This window comes from Lissotriton vulgaris, chromosome 10 (genome assembly GCF_964263255.1).
Source record: "Lissotriton vulgaris chromosome 10, aLisVul1.2, whole genome shotgun sequence".
NCBI lineage: Eukaryota > Metazoa > Chordata > Amphibia > Caudata > Salamandridae > Lissotriton > Lissotriton vulgaris.
Genome location: NC_141698.1, coordinates 299,809,100 through 299,827,191, shown reverse-complemented (window position 1 = coordinate 299,827,191; position 18,092 = coordinate 299,809,100). Strand labels below are relative to the sequence as shown.

The window sequence follows — 18,092 nt, the reverse complement described above, 5'->3', positions numbered from 1 at the left end:
CTCCTGTGCCTCCTCCTCTTGATACTTCTGTTCTTTGTCCTTTTCTCAATCTCCTCAAATACCATCTGGCCCTCCTCCTACTTATGGTTCTGCTCCTGCTTCTACTCCTCAACACTCTGTCAAGATGCCGTCCTATGAGACTGGACCTGAACTGGTTCTCACGTTCCACTGTTTCCTATTCCTCCTCCTCTTCACCATCATCATTATTATGTAGGTCATTTTCCTCCTGGGCATTCCCTCCAACTTCTGGTCTTTCCATCCTGATCCTACTCTTCAGCCCCATGATATTCCTTCTTCTCTTGGTCCTTCTCCTCCTGGTTCGGGGCATCCTACTCCTTATCCTCCTGGTTTGGTTTTCCTCCCAGTACTCCCCCCACCTCTGGACCCCCACCTGGTCTTGGTCCTAACCCTCAGCATCTTGGTCTTTCTCGTCCTGGCCCTCTTTTGACTCCTGATCCTGAACTGGTCCTACAGGTGTTCTTGGTCAATTTAGTCATGGAGTTTCTGGTCTTCCTCGTCCTTCGGTGTCTATCATGGTCCTGATCCCATTTCTGGCTCTCCTGTCCTGGTGACCTGGACCTGATCAGCCTGTTGCTGACCTTTATGTTCCTGATCCTTGCGGCCCTTCTTGCCCTTTTTTTCTGGCCCTTTTTTTCTACCCTCTCTGGTCCTGGTTCTCTTAACCCTGTTCCTCCTAGTTTTAGTCCTCCTTCAGATCCTTATCCTAATAGCGAACTTTTTTGTCCTGGTTCTGTTCCTAGCTTTCCCAGACATGGTCATGTGTTGCTCCTCTTGTTCCTTCTGGTTTCTTAGTCCTAATCCTCCTAGTGCTGGTCTCCATGGTGCAAGCCCTACTAGTCCTTGTCCTTCTGGTTCGACTAGTCTTCCTTGGCCTGATCCTAATCCTCCTCATATTCCCCCAGGAATAAGACACACTGCTGTAGGTTTTTCAGGTCCCTTTCCCATAGTCCTAATGTTGCTGGGTCCTTACAGACTTTGGTCCTCCTGGTTCTCCTGACTCTGGTCCTCAAGGCCATAGTTCTCCTGATGCTCCTGGCCCTTTTCTTTATGGTCTTTGTTCTGCTCGTCTTTCCGAAAAAGGTCCTGTTCGTCGAAATTCCCCTGATCCCCCTGATTCTCATGGCACCATCCGCTAGTTCTCCTGCTCTATTTCCGCTGGTCAGCCAGGTACCACCTGCAAGCCGGTTACTCAGGTTTTTGATTTTTCTTTTTCAGCAGCTGTCAGATTTTATGCTTTGAGAGTGGGGCTATGGAGGATTGAACAAGAGCTCCCACTAGGGCCCTTCTCAACATCCTTTTTTTGTCAGTGCTGGGCTCCATTAGAACTGTAGATAAGACACTCGCTGCAGAGATCTATGTGTATTAAACAAGTTTCAGGGCATAATAAAATTAAGTTAACTCTTGTTTTGATATACTTGCTGAAGACAGAGATGTGGGTTGTTTTAATCACAGAATCTCTCAACCCCCCTCCCACCCCCCCCCCCCACCCCCCGTACCCTCCCTGCCTCCTGTGTGTTGTTGCTGGCTCTGAGCACAGAAAGGAACAGATTTGTGCTTTACATGAGATTGCTCAATGGGTTCATGGGCTTGTTGAGAAGTTATCTTTGTTACCTGAAGGTTACAAGATGCAATCCTTGTAAAAGAGTGAAATGTATAATGTGTGTGCTTCAAAATATCACCATGTAAACTGCGTGGCCATTGTTTGAAACCTTGGTGGATTTAAATGAATCATTTTATTTAATTTTCGATATAATGGGTTCAATTACTAATTAACTAAACCCTTGTTATTAAGTGACACAAATCAGTTTGCATTGTATGCTATATAAATTGATATTATGAGTGTATCAAATAGATATAAACAGATATATCTGACATTCATACCGAACTTCATATCTTACACACATGCTGAGAGTGGGGTATTCTGAAAAGGTTTCAGACCTCGGTGTTTCTGATAAACTTGTAAAGTTGCATGCTGAGAGCGTGCTAGCCTCTCCGCGATGGACAGGCATTAGGTTCCAGCTGTGCTTGCAATGATCTCCCACTGCTTCCAGCCAGGACTTCTAAAAGGAAGTTGATTGTCTATTTGCATTTCATTTCCTCCTTGAAGGTCACAGAGATACAGACAGCGAACTTGCTCTGCGGCTGCTACTGCTCTGTTCCCGTGTCACCATCCTGCACGAGAAACGGATGGGAAGGTTTGCAGGGTCTAGATCAGAATCTGGAGCCAGATCAAGAATAGCTGTTAAATCCCGAATTTGGCTGGATCTCACTCTGTTCCAGCACCGAGTCCCCCAAAACTCTCCAGACGAGCCGGCCACAAGGCTGTTCCAACGCGAGTGGGTGTTCTCAAGAAGCTACTTGAGTGTGATGTATGTTTTTGACGATTTCATCTGAGGTGATTGCATCATAGCAAAATAATTTCGGACCAGTGTTTTCTGGAACAGGAAGTGCCATAATCCCTATATCACTATCACTCAAGCTTTGTGTCTGTACACCCCTCTCTGTGATACTTTAGTGTGATGCTTCTGGCACTGGACACCAAATGAACTATTTCTCTTTTTTTGTTTTAGGCACATTCCTGCTAGAATGTTTCTGCCACCTGTGCTTCAAAATGAAGGCAACACAGAAAGAAGACTTGCAGTAATTTTATTCAGCGCCAGGAGGTGTGTTCCCTGCACTATTCTAGGAAGCCAGCATCAAGAGATTCTTAAAAGTCAAACATAAGAAGCTCCAGGCAATTCTTTTATTTTTTTCTTCATTTTTTTTTCATCATATTAGTTTTGTCATTCTGATGTTCTTCGGGCTGCCTGTTCAGCACATTTGCTCTGGCTCTGACACGTGTTAACAGGTTCACCAGGGATATAATTTGCATTTGGTGCAGCAGCACACATTTATTCTAGCTTCAGTGCTTTAACACTGCAGGTCACCATCACATCAGTGATGGATGACCAACGCAGTAACAGCCAGCGTAGGAGGTTAGCACAATATGGTCCTGGCCGGATGTGGCAACCTACATGCGGTTTCTTCTCAGGCAAAACTTTAAGCAGAGGTTGGTCTAGGAGGTCCTTCATAACTTCAAAAACCGCACACCTAGCTCTTCAAGTCTCTCACTGTCATGACGGTGTAGTAAAGTGAGCACACAGTGTCTTACATGTTCGATGTCGGACATCAATGTAGGTAAACGTAGGTATGTTACCTTCTGCAATGTTCTAGAGTACAACCATTGGTGGTTGGCCATCATACTGATATTGTCTGGGTCTCACATATCCAGGTAATAGTAACCAATGAAATGCTAAAGTTAGCGCCCTTTTATGTGTCCCGAAATTGTGACTGCCAGTTCTCAGATTAATGAGCGAAGATACTTCCTTCTCTGATTGACAGATCACTTCTTGGCAGGTGGTTTTTTGGCTGTTGGCTTGCCACTGCCGCCTCCTCCTTTTCCTTCCGTCTTCGCACCGCTTCCTGACTTTTCTCCCGCAGTTTCTTTTCCTCCTTTCTTCCCTGCTCCTTCTTTTTCCGCAATTCCCTTCCCTCCTTCTTTCTTTTTAGCCCCGTCTTTATCTTCTTTCGTTTCTTTGCCGTCCTTTCCTTCTTTCTTGCCTTCTTTTTCTCCCTCCTTCTTCTTGGCGCCTTTGGCCCCTTCTTTCTTGCCATCTGCCCCATCTACTTTCCCAGAGACCGTGGGCACTTCCGTTTTCTTAGGTTCGGCTTTGTGAGCTGCAGAAACAAATTAAGCAAAAGTTAGCCCACACGTTTTCACGTTTTCGACAGCTCAACTATTTCTTTTGGATAGTGGGTTATTAAAGGTAACGTATCTGAACCCCCTTCGGTAAAATACTCCTTGAATACAAAACATTTGCAATTAAAGTAAGGCATTTGATCAAAACAGACACAAGCTACGTTCTTTCTTTTATGATTCTACCCATTTAAAATATCCCTGCAAAACTGACATCTCTCTTCTGTTTTCTGTCTCCTAATTGTGTTCTCATTTCAATTTCAAAGCATCCACATTTGGCTGATAAACCGTTCTGAGGGAAAGGAAATATCTCCACTGTGCAGAAGCACGAAGAGAGGATTGTTATTTATCAGACCAGAAAAGTTTAATTGGATTTTTAAAACAATTTTCCCATAACTCGAACAAAAACACACCCAGGGTTAAAAAATATATATATATTTTTGATCTCAGACAGTTGTATAACGGGGAGTAGGGCTACTGAAACACTGTGAAATCATTAAACATATATTAATACTCAAATGTATTGTCAAGTACAAGGGTTAAGAAGTCAAGCATCTAAAAATTGAAGAATATTTGACAAAGAAGTAGCCACTCAGCCTTATTTTAGCATATGTGCGTATGATAAAATCAGTAATCAATTGGTATGACTGTGAAATGTCATTCATACAATGGAGGATTGTACGCCAGCAACACATAAGAACCTGTCTGTGGTCAAACATTTCTTCATTTCAGCGAGTTGTTTCGCATTTAGAGACTGCATATGTGGGTTCACACTGCAGATTGCTGTGGGTACGCATGTGGCAACTTGTAGTGCTTAATTTGTAAAAGTATAAGTGACAGGGCCCTCATCAAGAGGCCATTTGAGCTGGCATCACCCATTGCTCCTACAGCACTGCAAAAGACAGCACCAATACTACTACCAGCCATTACACCCCTACAATTGTGACAAATCATGCGATTCCAGGCCTTTAAACCACAAGAATGGCTTGGGTGGCAGATCATTTAAAAAACATATTGAATTATTAAACAACTGATGTTGCGCTAATCTATAAATTAGACAAACAGCGCCACCATGTGGCAGGCTGTCATAGGTGCCAGTGTTGACAATAAAGTGCTGGTGATGAGAGCCGGAAACCACCAACCTAAATTAAGCACTGGCAACTTGCCATGAGGGGGTAGGCTAACTGACTGCGGGAACGCAGCATTATATCCTCCACTTCGTTGAGATTCTCAGCCAACTGTTTTTTTTTCCACTGAAATATTGCAGTTAAAGGCTGAGCTACTATTAAGTCTGGGCGGGAACTCCGTTCCGCTCACGGAGTTTGGCGAGTTTTCTGCACTCCATGTTACGCGGAGATGGCGGAGTTCCGAAAAACTTGGGGAGCGGAGATTTTTCCTCGCTCGGGTTCGTCAAAGTCAAGTCGGCGAGCGCGAGCAATGAAAATCCACTTACCGGTGAGATTTTTCCTCATTCGCGATCAGCAACATCAAGTTGGCGAGCGCGAGCGTGGAACATCAACCTGCGGGATTTCTCAATGCGGAAAGTCAGATTTCTCATTGCGAGTGGTCATGTATGCTTGCAACTGCTGGCATTGATAAACCGTCTGTTTGCATTGAAAAAGCTGCAGCTTAAGTAAAAATCTAGTCGAGCGGCGGATTAGGAAGCAGCGCCTGCTTGCGCTATGCATGGTGCCGTTCTCAATGATTGCACTGTGCGAACAAGCATCTTGCACTGCAAATCACTGCAAAGGGCATTTATCTAATACACTCTGCTGCTCGCGGAGCTTCGCATAACGTGACAGAGTTTTTTCTACACTTTGCGGAGTTCCGTGTCCGCCCAGGCTTGGTGGCCAATTACAAAGGCAGTAAATCCATGACCGCTGGGCCGGCAGTGAGGCCCGCTGGCCCGGCAGTCGCGGATTTACCCCCATCACGCTTGAAATTCCCACCGCCAAATTAGGATTGCGGTGGGAAGGGAAAAGGTACCTCGGCGGACGGAAAGACCATCCGCCGTGGTCCCACAAGGCGGGCCTTTTCCGCCCACCTTGCGGGACCAGGTACAAGGGGTCAATGGAGGCGGTGCCTTGCAGGCACCACCGTGGTCATTTGGATGCCTGTCTTTTGCGGCGGAGTTCCCGCTGCAAAAAGACAGACCGAAAATGCCTTCGGGGGGCCCGTTGTGGGCCCCCAGGGGGGGTGGGGTGCTGCACATTGAGGGTACCTATGGTACCCCCCTACATTTGCATGTACAAGGTGGCAGGCACCGCACGGTACCTGCCATGATGTACAAGCAAATGTAAAACATGTGTTTTTACATTTTGGCGGGTGCTGCCACCCGCCACAATGTAAACATACAGGATGCAGCCGCCTAATTAGTTTTGCAGGACCGCCGCACCTATGGGGGGTGGTCCCTTTTCCACCAGCCCACCATCATAATGTGTCCCTTAGTTATTATTCTAGCTCAGATGCGAAACACCATTGAAAATCTCCAGTTATAGTCACCAATGCACACGACCCACACACCATTACTTGTACTTCCCACTCGTATATTACCATTATTCACACAGTTTTCCCTTAGTTTTGAAAGCAGGGTAATGCTACTTGTCTGCTTTATAACAATCTGGGAAAGTTGCTGTTGGGATGGGTCAGACTTCCTCCATCTCAGAATCTCTATACACACACTTGGTTAGAATATATAGCATTAAAATGAATAACCAATCAACGTACTCATTTTTAATTAGGGATAAAATAAAATCCCAAATTAAGAACAGCTTTATATTGTTCTGAGAACCAGGAGAAATGTAGACATTAAATCATAAACAGGAACGTTTCAGACTCAGTGAGCATAGTTGAGCATCAACCTTATCCCCTAACTAGTAGATTGGTAGAAAAGTTATTTCTAAGGATAATCTGTGGATGATAGGATAGCTATTCCCCACTTGGGTAATGGCAAAGCTACTAATTACACAGATTTGTCTAAAGAGAAATCATTAATATAGCCTTATAGCCCGCCATAGCGGGCTATACTATCTATTAAAGGACTGCTCCAGCTTTAAAGTCCCGAACCAATAGCGAGGGGCTTTATCAAAGGAGCGGGATTGTAATAGCCGGTATAGCCCAGCTACGAAGGGTTATAAGGCTATTAGAATATTTTGCCACTAGAGGGCAGAATGTTCTAACAAATTAAACAAAGGTACTCCCGGAATGTTGTTCTGCGGGTCTTTACCGGCCTGTAGAAGCACGGAGCACTCCATTGTCTGCAATGGAGTGCTCCACATTCCAATGTTCTAATAGCTCAGGCAAGTAATAGCTGTCTTCGAGTTCATTAACATTTTTGACCCATGGGCATATGAGAATGGCCTTCTAAATTCCAAGACCAGATCAGAAAATGGTGGATAAATTGAGGAAGAATTACACTTGCACCTATCTTCATATAATTAAGTACACACGCAATCCAATTCCAAGACTCTACTTCATCCCATCATAGGGTCGTGCTCTTGTTGGTTGATGATGCTTTTTAAACTAGCAGTTTGGATCACAGTAAATGGATAAAGAGCGGGCCTCCCCTAGTAGTTCCACTCGGGGAGAGATGTGGAGAGTGCAAGTGGAGTTGGAGTCCAAAGCTAGTCTCTGGGTAACCTGTAGGATTTTCAGCATTTATTCTACCATCATTGTCTAGGGTTTCTTTTGAACATCACTACTAACAGGGATAACATTGAGTTCTTACATCTAGAAGAAATCAGATATTATTAAAGGAACAGCCTTGTAGTGAAACTCCAAAATGGACGTTGAATGAGTGAAGTGATCCGGCGGTATTACAACCAATGTAACATCTGCTGAGGTTACCATTTTGTCGTTGAGTATGTAGAGAAGGCAAGATTCTGGGTCTCTTTAAAAATGATCCACAAGTCTGAATAATTCATTTGAGGTCTTTGGCTTTCCTCTGCTTGCTTCCTAAAAAATGGTAGTAATTTGTTAACAATTGGTTAACATGGAACTTTTGGGCTGAGTAATGTAGAAGTATTCTGAAAACCATTGCTTGTGGGGTCTGCCGTAACTTCCACAGTTCCCCATAACACCTCCCAGTTTCATTGGTGGTGCCTCTGTCTTCCTGGGGTCACCACAAGGCACTAAAATTATGCAAATTAGACTCTCCTGAGGTATTATGGGACACTCCTCAGAGAAAAGCAGTGAATATTTAATCATTGGGTCTCCTGCTGTGCTTGGGGTCCTGCAATTTTTTGGGTTGTGGGGGTTCCTAGTCCCACCCACCACCCCACCTACTTCCCCTCCGAGAGACTTTATTAGCCTCAGTATGCCTTGTGTAGCTTTCTGACTATCACTATGTTTTTCTCTGGTTGAAGGATGTTGGGATTTGCAAAGAGAATATTAGCATGAAGCTAGGAATGGTTGATTGTGGCAATAGATGTTAAATTAGCTAGCAACCCAGATATGTCAACATGGGAACACGTATTAATAATATAGAGGGATATTTAGATGGAGTAAACACTTATGAATTCATAAATAGAATGAGATTTCCAAGATATTAGTGCTTAGATTGAATGTGTAGGAAATAAATGTTTTTTCAGAAAAATATTAATGAACAATAAACATTTTTAGAAGTAGGAATATTAGGCTTACTTGTGTTTATGTTTTCTATAGGTAAATCTTTTTTAAATAGGTAAATCTTTTTTAAATAAGCCTATGGGACAAATGTTTCTATCCTGAAGAAGGTGGCCTTGAATACCGGGTACCTACAAAAACCTGTTGATGCATAATTAACATCAAATCTGGAAGACTTTGAAAAACACAGTTGATATTAACGATTTATTGATACTCTGTGATATAACCATTGATCTTGAAAGATTGATGACTGCAAAGACACATACAATGGTCTACTGTTCTCTCTTTGTCTATGTTTATGTTTGTATAACTAGTTGTAATGTATTGAAGAAGAAAGCCCCTCCTCATAATGATGAATTTTTAAATGTTTTTGTTTTATGTATCTTAATTATTGTGACCTTTCATATTGTATTCTTTTGTTTAAAAAATATATTTTTAGATGATGTTGGATATATGAATAAAGGAAAATGTATTTTTTTATATGAAATAATATATGGTGTGGTGTTGAACGTGGATGTTATCGGGGTAGAGTATGAAATATTGAATGAGACTGAAACCTATGCGTATGTTTTGCTTGAGTTTTAATACAGAAGCCCAACAGGATTTTTTATTTGACTAATAGTCTACAGTGGCGCCCTGCCCCTTTGCGTAAGTGGAGCCCCTCTCTGCTTTTTGTCCCCTAGGGGGACTCCAGCCCAATCATGAAACGCTCCAAGTCAAGCCCAGCCCTACCTGGTGAACAGGAGGCACTGATTGGCACTGGGTGGGGCATGCCTGACCCAGGCCCCATGTGAAGCCACTTATCTGCCTTCATGCTGTAAACACAAAGATTACTCATGGACTATAAGCATCCCCCATTAAAAGGTTCAAGAGATCAGCTAGAGGCCCACACTACTTACTTTCACCTCAATTAGGGGCATATTTACAAAAAAATCAACATGCTGTGCTATGGCAACTTTGGCAATGCCACACTCCAACCTTTTTAAAATGCTGGGTTGCTCCATACTCACAAGAATATGGTACACCCCTGCAATTCTCCTAGCTCTGGCACAAAAAAATGTACAAGCGCTAGCGCAGGTACCCTGCTGCATGTTGCAAGGGTGCCTGTCCTGCAGGAGCGGTTGTTTATGTGTAGAAAGGGACATCTTCCTGCACATAATCAATCAATAATGGTGATTTGCTCTTTCTATGTGTGCCTCAGAATAAATCACACATAGAAAGAGCAAAAAACGAGGAGAAATTATAAATGTGTTGTATCTCCATCTTAACCCCTTCCATGCTGGCACGTTTCCGCCCCTGTGCGGTAAACAAACGAACAGGGGCCAGCCATGACGAACCCCAGCCGTCATCAGCACACAAGCACTTTAGTGCATGACGGCTGGGGTTCGTCACCAGCATGGAAGGGGTTAAGACCAGGTATTACCGGGCCTTAGTTTTTGGCACTGCCACAGCCTATTGCCTAGAGCAGCATCAAAAAGCAATGGATGTTGTGATGGAACTTCCACTTCAGCATCCATTGTATGGCCCTTTGCCGCAGAGGATGTCGGCGGAATGGGACATATTTACTAGGTGACGTTAAGCCACGTTAAGTGGCTTAGCACCACAATTACATATGGGAAATGCCGCTATCTCAACGGAGCGTCACAAAAAGTGACTGTCCGGTGGCAATAGAGGCTGGTAAATTTTCCCCTCAGTGTAGGGCTGCTGCAACCTGTTGAGTCCTTGCCTTGCTAACCAGGACTTCCAAGGGGTCTTAGGGCAGCACCCTAAGACAGGTACATTTGAAGTGCACCATGCTGAAGTCCACTGGGTTCAATCCTTAACAGCTGACTGTTTAATAGCCCAAAACAAGCCTCCCAAACAGAAGTGGCTAACACAATCCCAGACTGAAGCACAGGGCCCATTCACTTAAGATAGGCCCCTCCTGGCCCCTTGGTACAGATACTGCTGTTGTACATGCCTCATGCACTATCACCACACGCTGGAAGCTGCAATCACCAGGCAAACCAATGCCTGGCAAGCCAGGAATTTAAGGGGCCTCAGGCTATCCACCCCAAAGCTGGTACACCAGCAATGCACCAGGGGAGAGCCATGTGCACACCATCCAGATACAGGGCCTCCACCCTCAGTCTGGGATCTGAACCAACATAATCTACCTGGTTGGAGATCCAGCTGGGCATCACCCCAGCCACCACCTCTGGTACAGTAAAAACTGTTCTAGGATTACATATTTCACTGATCTTTAGCAGTCATCTACCCTACCATGACATTTCAGGGTCCACCACTAACCCATCCCAAAAATCTAGAGAGTCCAACCCCCCTCACTGATCTCATCAGCTTCAGCCGCTACACATTCAACCTTGTGAACCATCTTCTCCCCACCAGATAACCTATGAAGACCATGAGAACCCAAACTCTCTTGCTTTCCACCGCAGGAGAGGTTTTCAGTGAACTCCCCTAGGGAAATTTCTTGGGGATCCCTGCCCTTTTGGCAGGAACCCAGAGGGGAGGGTCAGTTACTTCTGGATACCCTCTCACTCCACCCTTTCAATAGTTTATGACCACCACCAACAACGGGAAATAAATGTAAGAAGGGTGACTCATGGAGGGCTCCCTCGCCTATGGCAAGCATGAGAATTTCCTAGAGCCCCCAATATCCTCCTACACTTCAGGAGCAGCCCCCATCACTAATCCCAGATCTATGGTGTGGGTACCTGTTGTAGTACCTAAACCAAGAGAGAAGCATCCTCATCATACAATCATACAAGACTAGTGTGTAGTGCTGGGGTTCAAAGGATACTATGGCCTGGTTTGTATAGTAACCTTTGGCTTTCTTGTGAATTTCAATGGTTTTTGTAATGCAAATAACACACATGTAATATTCGTACAGTTTACTGTTCTGGAGTGGAGAATTATAAAGTGGAATGTGGTACAATATAATGGTGGGTATTTTGGGAAAGTCAACTGTGGTACAGTCTTTTTTGATATAATGGACTGGAATAAAGTGAAATGAGGTTGATCGGAGTGGCGTACACTGGAATGGCATGCCGCTGAGTGGTGTAGAGTAGAGTTGCAAACAGTGCAATGACATACACTGAAGTCAGATACAGTAGAGTGGCATAAAGCTTAGTACCATACAGTGTAGTGGTATACAGTGAGATAGCATGAAGTGGAATGGGGTGAAGTGGAGCTACGTTCTGTAAATACTGTGGAGTGTATTCACGTACACTGTAGTGGCATACAGGGGAGTGGTATAGAGGCCAGTGTTGTAAACTGTAGGGCCATATTTTGGAACATCATACACTAAAATAGTATACTGCTGAGTGATGTACAGATGAGAGTGGTAGAATAGAGTGCGGTATAATAGAGTACACTAAAGTTCGGGTACAGTAGAGTGCCATATAATAGAGGGGTATACCGTGGGATTGCTTAAAGGCAACTGATATAGTGTAGTGTTATAAATTCAAAATTGTGTAAAATGTTTGGCGTATATTGCAGTGTCGTACAATGTAGTAGTGCAGAGTTGAACAGCATACACTACAGTGAGGTACAATGTAATAGGGTGTAGTGCAATAGCATAGAGTGGAGTACCATAAAGTGTAGTGCTGTACAGTTGAGTAGCATACAATTAAGTAGTGCTTACTGTAATAACATTGAGTTTGCTAGGGTTAGGTCTTGAGATGTACATTGCAGTGGCATATAGTGGAGTGCTTACAGTAGAGTTGTGGAGAATTAAATAGGGTCAAACATAGAAGGGTAGAGTCTAGTTACTTAGATTGAAATGTTATTGAGCTTTGTATAGCACAAACTAGACCCAAGGGCATCAGAGTGCTATACAGAGTTAGCACATCAGAAATTAAATGAGATGCATATGGAGAACACAAAAAAATACTAAATATGTAGTGATAACATATAAAAGTAAAACACAATAAACTGTAGGATATGTGGACGATATGGTTCAGAGGTAGTTATGGTAGCATAGCAGGAATCGCATGAGGTGCATATGGAGTAAATAAAACATTCATAGTGACAATGTATAAAAGAAGATTACAATAGATAGTAGGATATGTGGGCAATATAGTTCAGAGGTAAATTTGGTGGAGTATTTCAGGAGAACGGGGTGTAAAGGCACAGTAGTTTCCCATGGTAGTGATGTTCAGGCTCATTGAAGGGTGTGCGGGAGGAGTGTCAGGCAAGGTAGTTGAGTTACCAGGAAGAGTTTAGGTATTTGTTGAAAATACTTTTTTTTCTGGTGTGAAGGAATGATTGTTTAGCACGTGAATTCTGGGGCAGTAAATTCCAGATTCTTGGAGCATTGCCGGGAAAGAAACAGGTGCGTGTTTTTGTTTCTTAAATTTGGGTGGAATCAGTAATAGAGTGTTAGAGCTTTGAAGAGATCTATTTTGGCTGGCTTTTCAGGTAGATTGTTTTTTCCATGCAGAGAGCTTTGTTGGTTATGCACACAGTTTTCAATAAAGATCTTGCCTCAATTAGTAGCCAGTTGAGTCTCTTTAGTGTGGGAGTGATGTGGTCACAGCAAATCTTACCATAGAGGACTTTTGCCGCTGCGTTGAGTGTGGCTTTTAAAGGGATGAGGTGTGGTTTAGGGGAGCCCATGATCGTAGCATTACCAGCTTGAAGAGGACTAAGGATTGCTTCACAGTATTAAGATCTTCGAGGGCGATGAAAGGTTTGATTATTTGAAGGTGCTTCAGCCTAAAGAAGACACTTGTAGCTTAAGGCATTAATATGCCCTTTCATGCTCAGGTGTCTGTCAAGAGTAATCCCTAGAGAGTTAACAGAGATGGAGATGGATAGTTTGTAGCTTAATGCAGTGAGGTTGTCAAGTCAGATATGGACAGGATAGGACTTTTCTTTTCGTTGGATGAAGAGGAGTTTGGTTTTGTTGGGGTTGAGCTTAAGGTGGTTGCTGGTCAACCAATATTGTACTGCTGTTTAAGTGCTGAATGTCATTAGCTGCTGATATTTTATTGTGGAGTTGGGTGTCATCTGCATAAAGGTGGTAGGCAGTTCTGGCTTGTTTCAGAATTTTTGCAAGGAGTTTCATATAGAAGCTGAATGAGGCAGGAGGCAGGACTGACACTCGAAGAACACCTTGTGAGACTGGCACTGCTGTTGACGAAGAGTTATTTAGTTTAATTAGCTGAGAGCATTGGTTAAGGAAAGAAGCCTGCATGCTGTGAGAGGGGGTTTAGGAGAATGTCATGGTTGATGGTATTAAAGACCACTGAGAGGTCCAGGGGGACTTGGAAGCAGGCCTGGCCATCATCCATAGATCTGTGTAGGTTGTCATTGATGTTCAGTATTGCAGTCTCTGTACTGCAGCATTTCCTGAACCCGGATTGGAAGGCGTCATGAAGGTTGTATTTTTCAATGTTGATTGTAAAGATCTGTAAGCACACATTTTCAATAGTTTTGGCAATGAGAGTGAGGTTGGTTATAGTCCTGTAATTTTTTAAGTCATTCTGGTCGCGTGGGGCTTTTTGATGAGGGGATGACTTGGCCGAGTTTGAGGGAGGCCGGCATGGAGCTACTGGATAAGGAGGAGGTAATGATTTTAGTCCATGCAGGAGAGATGATGTGTTTGAGATTTTGGACACACGTGGAAGAAAGGGATTGGAAAGGTGCGAATTTTACTTCATGAAGGCAGGTATTTTAGGACTTTTTCTTCGGGGATAATTTAGAATTCCATCCAGGCTGTCTCATTTTTCAGTTGCAAGCGGTTGAGGTTGGTGTTCTGGATTGCTAAGGGACTGAGTTTAGGAGGGCCATCTGTAGTTGGCGGTGTGGTAGTTCATGGACCCTCTTTGTTAGATGAGGTATTTTTGATATAGGGTGAGGAGGGGGACTTGTCCAGTTAGAGTGTGATGTTTGCAATTTTGTCAGCGAAGAATGCAGTGAACTCTTCACAGTGCTTAGTAGAGCCACTAAGTTAGTGAGGTGTGAAGGAAGAGATATTCTTTTTGATTATGTTAAAGAGGTCTTCAGGTTTATTCCTAGAGTGGTCAAGCTGGGCTCAGAAGAGGAATGATTTTTCTCTGCAGATGTGTTTTTTGTTTTTTGTTCGTTCAGCTCAGAAGAGCGAGAAGCGGGTTAGTGAGAATTTTTGTCTCCAGGATCTTTTAGCCAGTCAAGGTTTGTTGACTCGAGGGGTGCATAATGAAGTTTCTTTAAATGAAATAACATTCAGTAAATTGTAGCACTCTGCAGAGGGGTATACTGTACTTTAGTAGAATTGATTGGTGTAGAGTGGAGTAGCATACACTGGAATAGCATACACTTCAGTAGTCTACCATAAAGTGGGGCATACTGGAGTAGTATGTAGTGGAATAGTGTAAAGTGGGGTTGAGTACAGTGCAATAGCGTACTGTTAAGAGCAGTATAGCATAGGTGCATTGGGTAAAGTTGCATACATGAAAGTGTATTAGAATACAGTAGTGAATAGTATAATTGCGTAGTGCATAGTGGTGTACACTGGAGTGGTGTACAGTGTAGTTGGGCGGAGTACATTGGAGTAAAATACACTGGTTTAGCGTAGATTTTAGTGACATATAATTGAGTGTCATAAAGTTGCCTGGCATACTGTAAATAGTGTTGAGTGCAATGATGGAAAGTCAACACTTATAAACTGGAGCGGCATAAAGTAAAGTGTGTAAATTAAAGAAAAGGTACCTTAAAATTATATGAAAACCTCTCAAAGTTATACATCCAAAATATCAATTACAATAAGTAAATGTTAATTTTGTGGCTGTATATACAAATACTGTAAGTATTTGTAAACATATACATTGTATAAAACGTACTTATATATTGTGCTACAGAATACCGTGTATACAGTTCATAGTACATGATACATTGTGCTTGGAAATAGCGATGTGAGACGTTGATGAATGCTTACCAAAGGTAACAATAAGTCATGTAGATTTATATTTTGTGTTGTGCCAAAACCTGGAGTGGTATGCTGTTTATATTTCAAAGGATTAAATATTGTGTTGCGTAGATTAGTAGTTTGTCTGGTGGAGGTAAGTAATCTAAATATTTTGCAATTTATTATGAATTTAAATGTAGTGATATGTGTTATTGCTTTAGCATTGTAGCAAAACTGAGTGTTATTTTATTTACATTTGCCCAGACTATATATTATGTTGCACAGATGTTTATTTAGTGTAGCACCATAAGTAATGTTATTTTTATGTATTTAAACTTTGTGATATCTCATTGTGGTATTTTAGTGAACTGTGATGATAATTTGCGGTGTAACATGGTACATACATATAGATTCATCATCGGCATGTTTTGCGAGTCTGTAATAGCGAATATTAAGGAATCGCTATTACAGACTCGCAAAACGGGATTCATGTAGAAATCGCATTATTTATTGCGATTCCTACAGCTTCCGTATTTGCGATTAGCTAATTACTAATCGCAAATAAGGAATAACTCCCCATTCATTCCTATGGGCCTAAAGGCCCATAGGAATGAATGGGAAGACATATTAATGTGCGAATCGCTATTAGCGATTCGCTTTTTGAGTTAGCAATTTCAAGGGTGCAGGGGTGTCCAAAGGACACCCTGTTGCACCCCTGAAATAACATTGGATGCTGGTGTTACGCACACACATGTCCCAAGGACATGTGTGTGTAACATACAATTTAGAAAAATGCACTTAAGTGCATTTTTCTAAGTTTCTGCTATTTACCACGAGGTTTGACTTTGCGGTAAATAGCGGCCCCGGATTGCGAAATCGCAATTTTAAAATGGTTCATGCATTGCATTTAAGGAATCGCAAATTGCGATTCCTTATATGCAATCGCAATTTGAGAACTCGCAATTATTTGCGAATTCTTATATTGCAAGAGCATGAACCATTGACGATTTGCGATTCGCACCGTTTGCGCTCGCAAAAATGCTTGATGAATCAACCTGATAGTTATCACAAGTCATTAGCTGTTTAGGCAATCATTGGCTTTCTAAAAGTTATAGAAAGCCAAGTTGTTTTATAGGTACACTTTCTGCATGTTGTGCATTACGCCTGCCAATGTAGGTAAGTCTACTGTTTGGTATTTTTCCCTATTACAACTTTAGTAAAGTGGTAATAGGTAGACCAAAATAGTTATAACTTCCTATACATTTTTTTAAAACTATAGAGTAGTGCAGGAGTACTGTGGTACATCAATTTATTTTTCAAAGGTTCACATTTTTATCATTGTTTCTACATTTTTAAACCACTGGACAGTGAAGTGTGTTATTTTTTTGTTTTTTAAAGTTCATGGTAAATTTAAATAATTATCGCGCTACTCCATTCACCTGTATGTCCCTATTTATATATTAAGAAAACTGAAAAACACTTTAGCACACTGTATCTAAAAAATAAAGGGACATATTTACAAAGTAGTGGTGGCGTGTGTTGTTAGCCTCCTTGGCTTAACTACACGTTCCACCACTTCTGAAATGCAGGGCTGCACCATATTTACAAGAATATGGTGCAGCCCTGCATTTCCCTCTGTGCTGGCAGTATGTTTAGCAGCCTAGCGCCAACGCAAGCACCCTTGCACCATAGTGCAAGGGTGTCTGTGTTCATGGGAAGATTGTTTATGTACAGGAAGGTCCTTCCTGCACATAAACAATCTTTAAATGCCGCATTGTAACATCTATGTGTGCTGCTTAATGCAGCACACATAGAGGTTGCAAAACAGCATTTTTTTTTAAAATGCTTGTTTACGTACAAGAAGGAGGACCTTCCTGTACAGAAACAATGATTGGCGTTTTGCTGTTTTAACCCTTTCGATGCTGATGACGAGCTCAGCTCGTCATCACCCACGGGTGTCGTGTGCTGATGACGAGCTGAGCTCGTCATGGAAACAGCAAAATGGCATTTTCCAGCACAGGGGGGGGAAATGGCCAGCAGTCATGTGGTTAATGTGTGCTGCAAAATGCAGCACACATGAAAACAGCAGAAAGAAGGAGAAATTAATAATTTCTCCTTGTTTGCGCCAGGGTAAGACCAGGTTTTCCCTGGTGTTACTTTTGGCGCTGCCTCCTATTTACTCCTCCCTTGTAAATAGGAGGTGGCGTTAGAATCAATGGATGTTACGGTGGAACGCCCACAGAAACACCCATTGCACTCCCCTTTAACACTAAGCATAGCGTGAAAGGGGGCCTTATTTACAAGGCAGCGTTAAGCCATGTTAAGGGACTTAATGATGCCTTCTAAATATGGTGAGGCCTCCTGACAAAGTCAAGTCCTTTCGAAGTCAAGGCCATAACTGGTTGCCCACTCACCTGTGTTGGCACCTGCAAATGAATGAGTGGTTTTGAGAAAAGTATCAGGCCTGTCCCTGGGAGAGGCAAATCCAGCCTGTCCCTTGTCAACCAAAGGTACTCGCCCATTTCCCAGTCAACTTATAAAATCAAATCTAAAATGTGCTAAATACATACTAATTGTTTGTCTAATTGTGTCAAGATTAACTACGCTTGGGCTTGTTCTGTAATGATTATGTGTTCATGAATATTTGTGGCCACTTAATACTTTTCGTATGACCAAGAGTTCTTCTTAAACATGGTATTTTGCAGGAAGCTTCTTAAATTATTTGAATTTTTTGTTGATCATAAACCTGGGCTTCATGTGGCATGTACATAACTGACAGCCTGCTGATATCAACTCAAGAATCTAAATGAGTTCAAGAGAACT

The 18,092-nt window shown here is 42.6% G+C and overlaps 1 protein-coding gene across 1 annotated transcript in view; it reads right to left on the bottom strand.

The window, feature by feature from the left end:
* Nucleotides 1-3,403: 3,403 nt before the first annotated feature.
* The window catches only part of TMIE (transmembrane inner ear), a 620,236-nt gene continuing 605,547 nt past the window's right edge, over nucleotides 3,404-18,092 (bottom strand). The window contains exon 4 of the mRNA XM_086939594.1: nucleotides 3,404-3,738. Within this exon, the coding sequence (XP_086795720.1) occupies nucleotides 3,404-3,738 (335 nt within the window). The remainder of the gene's footprint in view (nucleotides 3,739-18,092) is intronic.